The sequence below is a fragment of the Empidonax traillii genome, unplaced genomic scaffold, assembly GCF_003031625.1.
Source record: "Empidonax traillii isolate 1590-97213 ecotype Southwest subspecies unplaced genomic scaffold, ASM303162v1 scaffold295:size639837, whole genome shotgun sequence".
NCBI classification, from domain to species: Eukaryota; Metazoa; Chordata; class Aves; order Passeriformes; family Tyrannidae; genus Empidonax; species Empidonax traillii.
The window spans coordinates 344028-356991 of record NW_020955488.1 but is presented as its reverse complement, the minus strand read 5'-3'; the positions used below and the strand labels follow the sequence as shown (position 1 = coordinate 356991).

At 38.5% G+C, this 12964-nt stretch overlaps 1 protein-coding gene across 4 annotated transcripts in view; it reads left to right on the top strand.

Moving 5' to 3' along the window:
• TGFBR3 (transforming growth factor beta receptor 3) overlaps window positions 1-12964 on the top strand; it is a 112380-nt gene that overhangs the window by 93401 nt on the left and 6015 nt on the right. For all 4 annotated transcript variants that reach the window (XM_027890722.1, XM_027890723.1, XM_027890720.1 and 1 more), the window contains exons 10-16: window positions 174-323; window positions 2017-2148; window positions 2413-2580; window positions 5268-5567; window positions 6322-6439; window positions 10263-10298; window positions 12305-12412. In XM_027890722.1, coding sequence (XP_027746523.1) covers window positions 174-323; window positions 2017-2148; window positions 2413-2580; window positions 5268-5567; window positions 6322-6439; window positions 10263-10298; window positions 12305-12412 — 1012 coding nt within the window. The remainder of the gene's footprint in view (window positions 1-173; window positions 324-2016; window positions 2149-2412; window positions 2581-5267; window positions 5568-6321; window positions 6440-10262; window positions 10299-12304; window positions 12413-12964) is intronic.

Sequence of the window (12964 nt, the reverse complement as noted above, 5' to 3'; positions counted from 1 at the left end):
TTTATTCCCTGCCTGTCATGTGTAACAGCATTTTGAGAGTGACCTTCCCTGGATGCCAGTACAATGAACTTCACTTCCTCCTTTGAGCAGTCATGAACAGTATTCTGAACTGCTCTTTAAGCAGAGCTGAACACAATTGTGTTTCTGTCACTCACAAAGCATCTTTGTTTCAGGCCAGTGGCTACACACGGACAGAGCTCTCGCTGCTGGATCACTCTTGCAAAGGCAGGATGAATGGCACCCATTTCATTTTGGAGTCTGCGCTGAACCAGTGTGGGACTCGGACAGCATATATCTTGAACAAGATCGTTTATTTTAACTCTGTGAGTATTTTACAGAGAGGATCCACCTTCTGCACTGCACATCATAGTACAAGGAAGGTGTTGCAGTTAGCTTAAGTCTGAAGAATCCTGAACTTTTCCTGTCCAACTCAAACCTCATTGCAGCCACAGTCCCTGTATTCAGGGAGGCATGAAGGCTGTGCTCCTGTGGTCGGATAGCATCCCGAAGGAAAAAGGAGGATTTGGAGTTAAATACTTTTTACAAAGCTGCATGGTTGCCCTTTGGGGACTTTCTGTACCAATCTCAGAGAATTTGCACCAGCTTTCCCTGTGCAGCTTCGATGCATTCATACATAAGCAGTACTGTATTCTGTAAGGAGGAATGGGAATTTTGTGATTGTACAAAGCAATACCAATTAATTCGTATGCTGAATTAAGTAAAAATTTTTTCTTCTAAAATTGTATGTGAAAAAGGCTCTTAAAATATTAGGAAAATACATTAATTATGCATGCTTCTCTTTTAGAATTTGAATACATATTTTCTGTCCCTTGATATACATGATGAAGGGACTCTTGGGTACTTGCATATAAGTAATGATGCTAAGGAGCACAGTTAGGTTGTAGGCAACTGCTTCCAGACTGGCTCAGCTTATGAACTTGAGTGCAGTGCATCTAATCTGGGTTGGAAAGTAATGACCCATTTCTCTTGCTGAGCTTTCCAGTACATGGAAGTAACCTTGGCAAATGATGGAAAGCCTGTGGTCCAACCCAGACACAGCTAAGGCAATCTGATGTGACCTTGCCTGGTTAAAACTGTTCTATACTGGTGAGTTGGTAGCACCTAAGTTTAGAAACAGTCCCAAACCAGCACTGTGGATAGAATCGTCAGCAGACTACAGAGCAGCGTGTGTCTGGAGCTAAATACTGTCATTGTCCCTGTATTCTATTATGGCCCAAACTAAAATGGTCATTTACCCTCTCTCTTTTCTCTGTCATGTCTTTTAATAGTTTTGGCTACACACTTGAACTCCAAAACCCATATGGTATTTTTTCACAGTTTGGGAGCATTTCTCCTAAAAAATAAACACCCTGCAGTGGAGTGTCAAAGGGTGTGTACATGCCACTTTTCAGCAGTTGCTCTATGTCCAAGAAAACAAGTTGAAGTCCTGGAAGGGAGGGAACTAGCGAAGGACCCACAAGGCATAATGAAGCAGAGTGCAGAGCACTGGAAAACAAACCCCCAGGAATTCAGGGAAAAACAAGGGGAAGATGAAAAAGGGAGATAATGTTTTGGGGTTTACATCTCTGGAAAAAAAAATGCAAGTGACAGAGGAGAACATCCTGTAATAACCCTAACACTTCTAGTGATTTTTCCTGAGTGCATTCAGGAAAACAAGTTGTAAAAAATCACTTCAGAAAGCCATCTCTTTTTTCAGTGTTGGTTATAGAAATACCAGAAATAGAACAGAAATGCTAGGCTGCTTATTCAGACACCAACACCCAGACTGGTGTCTTTGCTGGCTCTGAATTCTGGGAAAAAAACTAAGGAGCATTCTCTAAATACAAGCTGCATGTCCTACCTGCTCAGCATAAAGCAGTTTAAGGCATGCTTTCACTGTCTGCTTAGCTGGTGCTCTTCTTTTGGCCTTTGCATTGTTCTGGAGAGAAGAAAATAATAACCATGAGAGTGCTCAGTTATATCTAATCTAATTTGTTTGTAATATCTTTTGAGCAGATTGTCATTCAGCTGTCATCACCAGCTGAAGGCAGCAGCTTTGATGATGATGACATGGAATCGGGTGATAATGGTTTTCCAGGGGATGCTGATGAGGGAGACGTTTCTTTCTCAAGCTGGCCTGAAATAGCGGTATGTTACTCTCAGTTTGCACATGACAATAAAGAAATACCTATTGTAATGGGCATATTCCACCTAAATTACATTAATTGTATAGAAATTGATTTGTCTTTTAACGCATTTTCTCTCACTACTATTTCTTACGACCGTGTTGAAGATTTACACTAAGTAGGTGGAACATGGGGGAACCTGTATTGCACACACCAAATTTGTCCTTATCCAGCTACCACTCCTAACTCAGAATGTTATTGTTTGTTTTTTTTTTTTTCATTTCAGTTTAATTGCACACTGCACCAGCCAGAGGATGACAGAGGCATATTCTGGCCTCCTGAACCGCACATCACCAATGTGACCTTCAACATGGAGCTGTACAAAACAGATTTGTTCCTTGCTCCCTCCCAAGGACTCTTCTCTGTTGCTGTGAATGGGCCAGTATATGTAGAGGTAACAAGTTGAAAAAGGCTTTCAGACTAACAGAAGTATTTTGCAAGGCCATGCAATTGAGCCAAATCTGTTCTTGTCAGTTGAAGGGTTTGGGGCGGTTGGTTTAGACAGGCAGGTAGCTACCGTGGTGGCTCCAGAGAACAGAAACTGGGGGGTAAGAAGTAGGGCAATATTTTGGGTAAAAACCAAAGGATTCTTGCAAAATGGATGAATTTTTCTTACAAGGTAAATTGGTGATTCTTGCCAAATCTGCTTTTCTGTCCAGAACTTCAAGGTGTCTCTGGGCTCTTGCTCTGAACTGGCATGTCCTGATGAAGTTCAGGGTTCATTTCATTTGGTAATATGTCTGAACTTCATCTGAAAGATGTAGACATACAAAAAATTATTACAAGTATGTGTCTTTCATAGGCTAGTGTTCTCAGGTTCTACCATTAGTACAGATTCTGATCTCTTTCCAGTTCATTTAAAAACATGAGTTACAACCCTTCTGAATGCTGCCACACAAGAGATCTACCAGATTTAGATAAGTAAGAATAAAGCAAAATCAACAGCAGGGTACCCTTGACTTCAGGTGTGTTTTGCATCATGACAATATTTCCATGTGTTATTGAGCTGCTTATGAAATCTCGGGAATTTCAAACCAATACAGTCAGTATTTCTAAATATAGCCATGTGTATTTTGGATTTTTCAAATAATAGTAGGCATTAATAAATACAACTTTGGCAATATAGAAGTATCTCCAGTTCATAGCTGAATAAATTACAAGGTATGAGCTATGGGCTTATAAGACCACGAAAAAGAGTATATTTATTGAAGTAGTTCTGTGCTTATTTCTCTTGCCCAAGGTAGTTCCTCTTTGTGAGTCCATGTTGCACATGATAAGCACAGTGACCTGTCTGACATTGATGCAATTTTCTTCATGATTTCAGTGTGTTGTGTCTCTTCCTTGTTCTCTACCCAGTGAAAAGAATTTAGGATAGTTGAAGCAAAAAGAAAGTATGTCATACTCAGTTAAGAATATGTTTATAAAAGACACTTCTTTTTTTTTTTTTTTTCATTTGGATAAAACCGTCTGCTTCTTTCAGCGCTCTGAGATGAATCCCCCTGGCTCTGAGCCCTCTGGATTTGTCTGGTTCTGTAGCTGTTTATTCAGACAGATGTTCTGATTTCTTCATCACCTGTCCTGGCAGAAGCCTTTTTTTTTCCCTGTTTTTCCTTCTTCTGCATTGAAAAAAGTATCAGTTTTGAACTTCTTTAACTCCATTTTTTAACGGACGCAGATAATTTGTTTTTGCGGTTTTGTTTCTATTTTGCATTTTTTGTTAACAAATATATTTGAGGGGTTGATAAATAGATCATAAAGGTCATAATCAGTAAGAACTCTGGATCTCCCTTTTCCTTCTCTGCTAAAGATTTTTTTGTGTTTGAATATTTTGAGTTTTTTTTTTTCTCTTCTCTGCTGTCATCTTTTCACCTTCCTCCTGTAATTCTTTTCTTTCCTTGAGATATCATTCACTCTTTTATTTAATGAACTGTAGTATGCCTGTCCTCCTTCCCATAATCTCTTTTTAAACTAGTTCACACCAGCAGCTTGTTTCCTGTCAATATTAGTGGCTGACTTTTGTTTATCCATCTTTATTTCTGTTCTTCTTGGAAGATGGTCTTTCTTGCTTAGAAAATCCCTTGCATGTCCCTTCATCTCTAGTTTGATTGCTGCTCACACAAGGGAGAGAAAAAATGAGAAATGCCTTTATTCACTGCAAAACTCATAGCATTCAAAAATTACTGCACAAACCACAGAGTTTGGCAGGCTCTTCCTTAAAGATACATGAGGCACATGTGGATTAAGTACACAGATAAGGCACATTTCTTCTGAGAAAAAAATTATTTCTTGTGGAACTGTTTCATTGGGCAGTGTTAATGGTTAGAAACAATGCCTCTGTTGTTTGTTAAGAGCAACATGGCTCATTTACTACAAATTCCATTTTTTTTTCTTCTAATTATTCTGTAGCATTTGTTGTCTGCATTCCAGTCCAGCTGAGCAACATCAGGGCCTCCGAAGTTTGCAGTCTTAATTATTTTTCAAAAAAGAATATGAATTTCAAACTTGCAATAAACTAAAAGGATTCTTTCACTAGAAATTACGGCTTTTAGGAGGCTCCCTCAACCCCCCCCCCCCATCCAGGAATGCCACCCACACATCAGACCGTGACCTCCTCTCTGCCTTTGCATTCCTGGCATGGCTGGGAGTGGGTTCTCTGTGTCTGTTGCTTTTTATTTTTCCTTTTTCATTATAGTTTCAAACAGATACAAAGATATGGAATCAGTGACTGACTTCCATCCAGCCCTGTTACAGTGTGTGTGTCTGAGGGGAGCAATGCCATTTCAGGTGGCAGTTGCACTCATTAACTGTGTGTCTCATCTGGGCTGGGTTTTTCATCTGCTTTCAGGAAGATAAGGGGTTGCTGTATTTATGCACGGTTATGCTATGAAACAGCTGCTGATTTTGAAACCACAGATTTTCTGTCTCTCAGTTTGACAGTCTACTCTTAACATTTAGCCTTCAAAATAGTTCAGATTGGAAATGGCACTGGAAAACTGCTTTAAAAATTGTTGAAAATATTAATGAAATGTGAACTAAAAATGTCATTTCTGAGATCTTACCGTCTCTTTCTTTTTAACGCAGGTGTCTGTGACTAAAGCTGACAGATCCTTGGGCTTTGCCATTCAAACATGCTTTGTTTCCCCGTTTTCAAATCCAGATAGAATGTCTGACTATACCATTATAGAAAACATTTGTCCTAAAGATGAATCTGTTAAATTCTACAGTATTGAGAAGGTGAACTTTCCAGTACCACATGTACAGAGGAACAAAAAAAGATTTAGCTTTGTGTTTAAACCAATGTTCAACATCTCACTGCTCTTTCTTCACTGCGAGTTGACTTTGTGTACAAATAAAGACAAAGATACTCAAGGACTGCCAAAGGTCAGTAATTTATAAAGTTAAATCTTGTTATTTAGATGAAAATAAGGTATTTTTCTCATCTGACCTCTGAAGTGAATAAATGGTTTTCTATGGAATTGATGTAATAAACATGGTATCTCTAGGCTCAGGATTTTAATAGAGGAGAGTTATTACAGTATGCATTTTGATGACATGATTTACAGTTTCTGTTTAAATTTCATTGGGTGGTTACAAATAGAAATTGCTTTTTATTACACAAGTGGTTCAGGTTGATCTTTGCTGTCCATATCACATGCATATCCAAAGCACAATGTTAGCTTCAATTTCCAAAGACATGCATCATATCAGATAATATTGTAATCTGATTTCTACCAAAGAGAATTGCAAAATTTTGCTTTATAACTAATGACATTGTATATAAATTAATTGTTAAAGAATGTATTCTAAGAATTCTAAATTTATTTTAATTTGGTGTTTATGCACATTTCACTTAAAATGTATTTTTTAAAGATAATTTGTCATTGTTCATCAACACATGTTAGTGGCTACGGTTTTGGCTACCAGATTTTTAGAAAAAACAATATCCTAAAATGAAATAATTAATACCATTGAAGTTCAACAGTCTCATAAAGGGTAGAGAATCCTTAACGAAGGCAGAGGTTGCGTCCTGAAATACAGCTAATTACCTTTGCCAGTACATTACATGGGGGTTGTTTGGAGGTTCTTGGCAAACAGGTGACTCTCTGACCTCACACACCGTTCTTTCCACCGGCAGTGCATTCCTCCTGATGAAGCTTGCACCTCTCTCAATGTGGATATGATCTTGGCCATGATGCACAACAAGAAAACCTTCACCAAGCCCCTTGTAATAACACATGAAGGAAAACAAGAAGGTATGAAAATGAGCTTGAACTGTTTAATACAGCTGTATTTATTATATTGTATAATATACAGTGGCTTGAAATGAGGGAGTGCTCCAAGTACTGTGGCATTGTGTAATCTTGTGGTGAATCTGTGCCTGTAAGATGTTACTAGTTTAGACATTCCCCTGGCAGCAGTCACCATGGCAGTTCATTGCTGTTTCCTAATTGTATTGATCTCTGGACATGTGGTTTTGCCTGGCATAGAGAAAGGAATGCTGTACTGCAAAAATAATATGGAGTTTGGAACTATGAATGCAGCAGTAACACTTACAGCAACCTTGTTGCCCAGAGATCAAAGGCAGTGCTCTGCTCCCTACTTTATCATTTATTTATTGCACTTGTAAATATAAATCTAGGAATAACAATAGTGGAATTACAAAGTATTGAGGATGCTAAAGCCTGATAAGTTTGTAAAGCAAAAAGGTGGCCACTGGAGACTCATTAGACAGTTAAACTATTAAGAGCAAAAGATGAGATACACAAAAGTGCTCCACTTCGGTGGTACTTCTTTATGTAATCTTTATTGAAAGAAAATGAGTGTGGTTAGTAACTGATTGTGGGATTTGGAGGGGCTGAATCAAAATGTTCCAATAGTGTCCAAAGGCTTTTTGACCTTTGGAATGCTTTTTGGGGAGCATCAAGAAGATGGAGATCTTTTAAAGAAGTCTTAAAGAAGTCCTTTAACCTCCATTGTACAGTGCATGCTTTTTAGTCTTCCAACAATTTAAAGTACAGTACAGCATTGCTAAGGGACATAAGCAACAACTGCTTCTGTCTAACTCTGCAAGTCAGCTCATATTTAGTTTTTGAGAGTTTTTTTACAAATTTGTTAATACAAATCAAATCTAATATGAATTAAAGGTGAGTATTTGATCTGTCACTTAAAACTGTGCTTTGGGCCTGCTTCTGTGCTTTATTTTTGCTCAACTCTCATTTTATTTCAGTGGGCTTTCTATTGGGAAAGAGTAAATCCTGCAACTGAAATTCAGCTTTCAATAAACAGAGTCGTACTCTCAGCTCTCATGCCCTTGTGATGTGTGGAGCATTGTGCACAGCTCCCATCTCGGGCTCCACTCAGAATGTTGTCTTTGTCAGAGGCACAAGGTCTTAGTGTGCAAAGACAAGCTAAATTTATAAAGATTAGTTACAAGACAGCAGTGTGATAGAGTATTTCATTTAATTGTGGGTGATTTACTCTAATTGTGGGATGTTTGGTGGAAATCTCCCCAGCACATCGCAGCTTTTAGACATAATACAGAGTGGCTCATTAACAACATAGCTTTGTTGGTGTGCAGTTGTCCTGCAGTGAATCAAGCAACCCCTTTCTTAAAGCCAAATGCCAGGTTGGCCAATACATGAACCTGTGGTTCAAAGAAATTGTATCATCCTACTGAACAGTAGAATTTACTTCTCAGAGGTGGTGTTCCTCATTTTCTATAATGTGAACAGACCAACTTTCACTGTTATAAACCATACTGTGTAAGGTGCTGCCATTGGATCTGCTCAGCTAGCCACTTGTGGAAATTATGCACTTGACATTTCAAAACTCAGAACAAACTGGTTGTTGCAAAAGTGTCTTTTGTTTTCTTCAGTCATAAGTTTATAACTGTCATTGACTGTACTAGAAATCATAATGGTAAATCCAAATGAGAATAACTCTTCCTTCCCTCCTAATTTTGTTAGTTATTTACGAGACTGTTGGTTATATTATTGCACTAGATCCCAGTGGAAGTGTCTCGAACCTAACTCCATGCCACGTTCTTTCCCTTGGCATTCCTGCATTTCACATGCATACTCTCCCCCAGTTCAATGAAAGGTATATGGATAGCCATTTAAATGATAGGAATTACATGTTCTTTTGTTGGAATGATCTACCACTGTCATGGTTCAGACTTGAGTATTTCTACTGCAAAAGAAGACAGGTCATAGAAAGGAGGTCAAGTGGGCAACTAACAAGTGCCTCTATCCTACAAAGATATAGAAAATTACTATAGTTCTAAAGGCTGGTTGCTCTTGTTTTTAAATTAGATATTTTTTGTAGAGTTCAAGAATTCTCCCTGCTGAATTGATCTGAGCAAACCACAATAAAGTACATGTAAGAACTGGATGACTGAAGAGAATTGATAATAGGCTACACAGTTTATCATTAGCAGATTTCATATTCTCTGTAGAGAAGCCAGTGATAGAAAGAGCATGGAAAATTCATTTTCCCCTCAGCTCAGAAGGAATTTTTTTGGCACTTGGGATATGCAAGTGGAGTGTTTGGACAATCTGATAGTGCCCTTACCCATGTTTGTACTTTTCACTGCTCTTTGGTTTCAGTCCAGCCTTCCTCACAAATTTTACATTCAGTTATACTGTTGCTGTTATGTTTGTTTGACTTTCCAGCTTATTTGTGCATGCACACCCACACACCCCTCTGTGTTCTCACCTGTTTCTTACTTGTTTCACCTGTTTCTTCTCCTCTGCCGAGAGATACTCTTGTGTTAGAACAAGAGTCAATAACACAATTTAAGAATAAAATGCTGTTTAAAATTTTGTAGGCACGTGTCTCACATGTCTCAGAGCCTAATGGTCTAAAGGATATTGCTGCAAATTTAGTGCTGCCATCTGGGTTTTAGAAGTTAGAAGCATAGTCTTGGTTTAAGAACACTTTAAATAAATAAATATATTTATTTTCAAGGGGTTTTGTGCTGCTATGGTTGCATAACAGTTAAACTATCTTTTTTTCCAGTTTCTAAAGATATAAAAACAAGTATTGAATCAAATGCTTTTACATCTGTTGCACTGAACATAGTCAGATATGCTGGAATTGAAATGAGACCCCTGAGTTACTGGGCAATCCAGTATCAAACTGCAGCTAACCAAACAGGTCCTTGGGTCTGAAGCCAGAATCTCTAGCTCTTCTGCTTGAGGTGGCATTCTTGGAGAAAGATAAGAGAAGCCAGTTCAGCAAAAGAAGGGAAAATTCTTCATTTTTTCAACACTTGTTTCCTTGTCTCTTTCTGTTATATGCTGATAATGATATTTGATGTTCTTGCCAAGAATAATAGCTTTGTTACAATAGCTATGATCTTTCTTTCCTCATATATAATTAAAAAACCAAACCAAAAAACCCACACAACTTCCAAGAATACCAAGTAGGACTCAGGAAAATGGGTGAATCAGCGCATAGTCATTGGGCAATTTGGACAAAGTCGTGTGTATCATGCCATAAAATCACTGTTCTTTGGAGATGATGGCCAGTGTTTGTTTTGTTTTGTTTGATTTTTGTTGTTGTCCCTGTGATGCAGCATGCTGGTATCTCCTGTTTGGGACTAGTGAGTAGTCAGATGAATGTAATCACCTTAAAAACAGCCTTTGCAATCTGTGCTTTGTAAGAACTTCACATTGGGGTAACCAGAGTTACTGTAGGTCAGACCTGGTTACATCTGAGTTGGGAAAGGTTGCACTGTACTTGCCAGCAAAATATATGATATATGAATGATACTGTAGATAGGGTCCCTTGAGGAATAATTGTTATATGAATAGAATTTTTCTGAGATAGGTGAGATTACTGAATTTGGTATAGTTTTCCTGAAATTCCTAGTTTGTAAAAATTGCGGTTAATGTTAATAAATTTTAATAAATGTTTTAATAAATAAATTAAAATATTATTAAAATAAATTTTAATATAAGGTAAATTTTAATAAATATTTTGCTGTTAGATCAGAACCTGCATAGTTTGTAGTCTCTATATAGAACTGTATCTGACTAATGTTTTGTGAATTTTGGTTTTTTTGTTTTAAATTAGATCCTTCCCTTCCAAAGCCAAATGTGAGACAGCCACGTAAGTAACTTTTAAACCAATCTCTTTTAAACTTTAAATATTTGTCTAGAAAGCATTAGATAAATTAAAATTATCCTCAAGCTTTCTGAGTGTGTACGTATATAATTCTGAAACAGAACATAATTCTGACTCGGTGGCTGAGTCAGAGCTTCCCATCAGCGTTTAGAGAGAAGGGCTGTGACTTTTGACATATGTGATAATCAGTTTGGGAAAACACCATTGAGAGTCTCAGCCTTAGCAAGTTCATTTGCTGATAGGTGTGCATTATTTCCCCCTTCTCTGATGAGGCCACTGCTTCCCAATACCTGTGTTTGAGCAGCAAAGATCCTACAGAGCTTCTGTGTCCTACCTGTGTCCCATTCCAGGCCTCGCTCATATCCCGTGCTGCAGCTGGCCACATCCCCAGTTACTCTGGCACCGGCGCTTACATGCTGGAGATGAGATCACTGACTTGATATGGATTCATTTCTTTGGTTTTTCTTTGGTCTTGGTGTAGTGAATTAATCAGGGTCTATTAATGACCCAGAAAAGGAGCAGCACTGGAAGGCAATGATAAACAGGAAGGTACAGATGATTTGCAGCCAAAAGCAAGAATGAATGGAGAAAAGGGAATTTAGAAGAGGAAGTGCAAAGAAGGTTTTTTCCTCTGTTCATGTTCCTATGCCTTCAGGACTAAATTTGCTCAAAATAGCAATGGCTATGAGAAATTATGCTTCTGCCACTTCTCCATGGGACTTGCTTCTCTCCACTAAGTTTCCTCCTAAGAGGAAAGGACACTGGCTGGTGCCTAGTGGAAAAAACAGTTGTGTTTAGGAGAGTCTTTTCTGTTTGCATTTAAAATGACTGAAAGTAGCCAAAAGAACCAGAAATAACCTCATGGAAGAAATGAGAGAAAAACCTTCTAAGCCATTATGTGTCAGGTATTGCATATGCAAACTAGGTCACAGGTACCCAGAAATGGGTCCTGAAGGTCCTTGCCAACAGGAACTGCTGGAGAAAACATTTGTCAAAAAGGGATAGGAGATGTCCTTAGGGACATCTGCAGGGTGCAGGATTGTGTAAAGTGAGGGTGTTGGTTGTATTCTGAGAACTGAAAATTCCGCTGAAGGATACTACTGAGATCCAATTGGCTCATTTCCTGGCCAGAGCAGTCAGTAAAATTCACTGTCCAGAACCATTTTGTGCACTGGGAGACATTAAATGTACTACAACTAGAAATCAGTTTTGTAAGAAGAAATTTTCCCAAATGATTGCTGAAAGAGTGATTATTATTTTTTGAAGTATTTCTGATTACCAAAAACAAAAACACAGAAGCCAAAAGATTTTCTGTTTGGATGGTTAGCATTAGGGGGCAATACATCCAGGAACTGTTACCCTTGAAATGGTCCTACAAAAGGGCCTCTCCCCTAGAAAGTGGTTTGCATGTGTATGTGTTTCTATTTTTGTGTTCTGGAATTAATTTTAGTTTTTGAAAGCATTGCCAAATGTGAAAAACAATTGCTTCTATTTATGTTTTCGCTGACTTTTTGCTGGCATCTCTTTCCTCTTAACAGCAGTTCCGTTCTCCACCTAGATTTCAGACTGAACTTGCAGGAGATGTAGGGGAAAGTTTGCTAGAATGTTAGACCATTTAAGTGAAAAGCATCTTCTGCCAGAAATATCAGCCTTTTTAAAACACTCTTTTAAGATAAACGAGTGTTTAATTAAAAGCAAGTTATTAACAACCAACTGAAAATGGTTAATTTTTGCAACGCTTTCCAGATTTGGGTATGCTGAGCTGGGGTTTTGCTTTGTGATGTGGAACAGTTGGTGGATCTGAAGCCACTCTCTGAAAGCTTTGCGTTTATTTCTTTGACGCAAATTTGCTGGTCTGTTCCTTAAAATGGTGCTTAATTAACTATGAATTTTGGAAAAGCTCTCCCATGACAGTGTAAGGGGGTATTTTTGTGAAGCAGTGTCTGCCACTGATAATGAAAAGTGCCTGTGTTCTGTGTGCTTACCTTTAGCTGTGTTCTACGGGCTGGACACGCTGACTGTGGTGGGCATTGCCTTTGCAGCCTTTGTGATCGGGGCCCTGCTGACCGGAGCGCTCTGGTTCATCTACTCTCGCACAGGTGAGTGTGGGGCTCTCACAGAGCAGGTCACGCGGCAGGAAACGTGGTGTGGTCTGAAGGGGAGGGGAGCCAGCAATGGCTGTCCTGGGCTTTTTTATTCTGTGCCCTCTCCTCTTGCTGGGGAGCTTTCCAGCAGCTCCTCCCATGAACCTGTACTGTGTATCAGCCAACTGATACCCGCTCTTCCCTACAGGGACATGTTAGACGTTATGATTTAAAATTTACTAAAATAATTTTAAATGCGAATCTTGAAAACTCACCTGGGACACAAGTAAAACTCTGAGTGTTCCTGGCTTGTGCATTATCATTAGTAGCATCTCTGTATTTGAAATTTAGTTAACATTTCAGTTAATGGATTCTTTTTGGTTCCCATACTGCTTTTTTAAAATTTTTTGTAGTTACTTCATTAGGCTGATGTGTATAAGGAGTGGGCCAAATGGTTAGGAGAATGCTTTATTTCCATAGACATACTGTGAATATAACTAGACTTGAAAATTTTTCTTGGGCCTTGATTACCTGAAATTTTTGCCCCAATTATTTATTCCTCCAGTC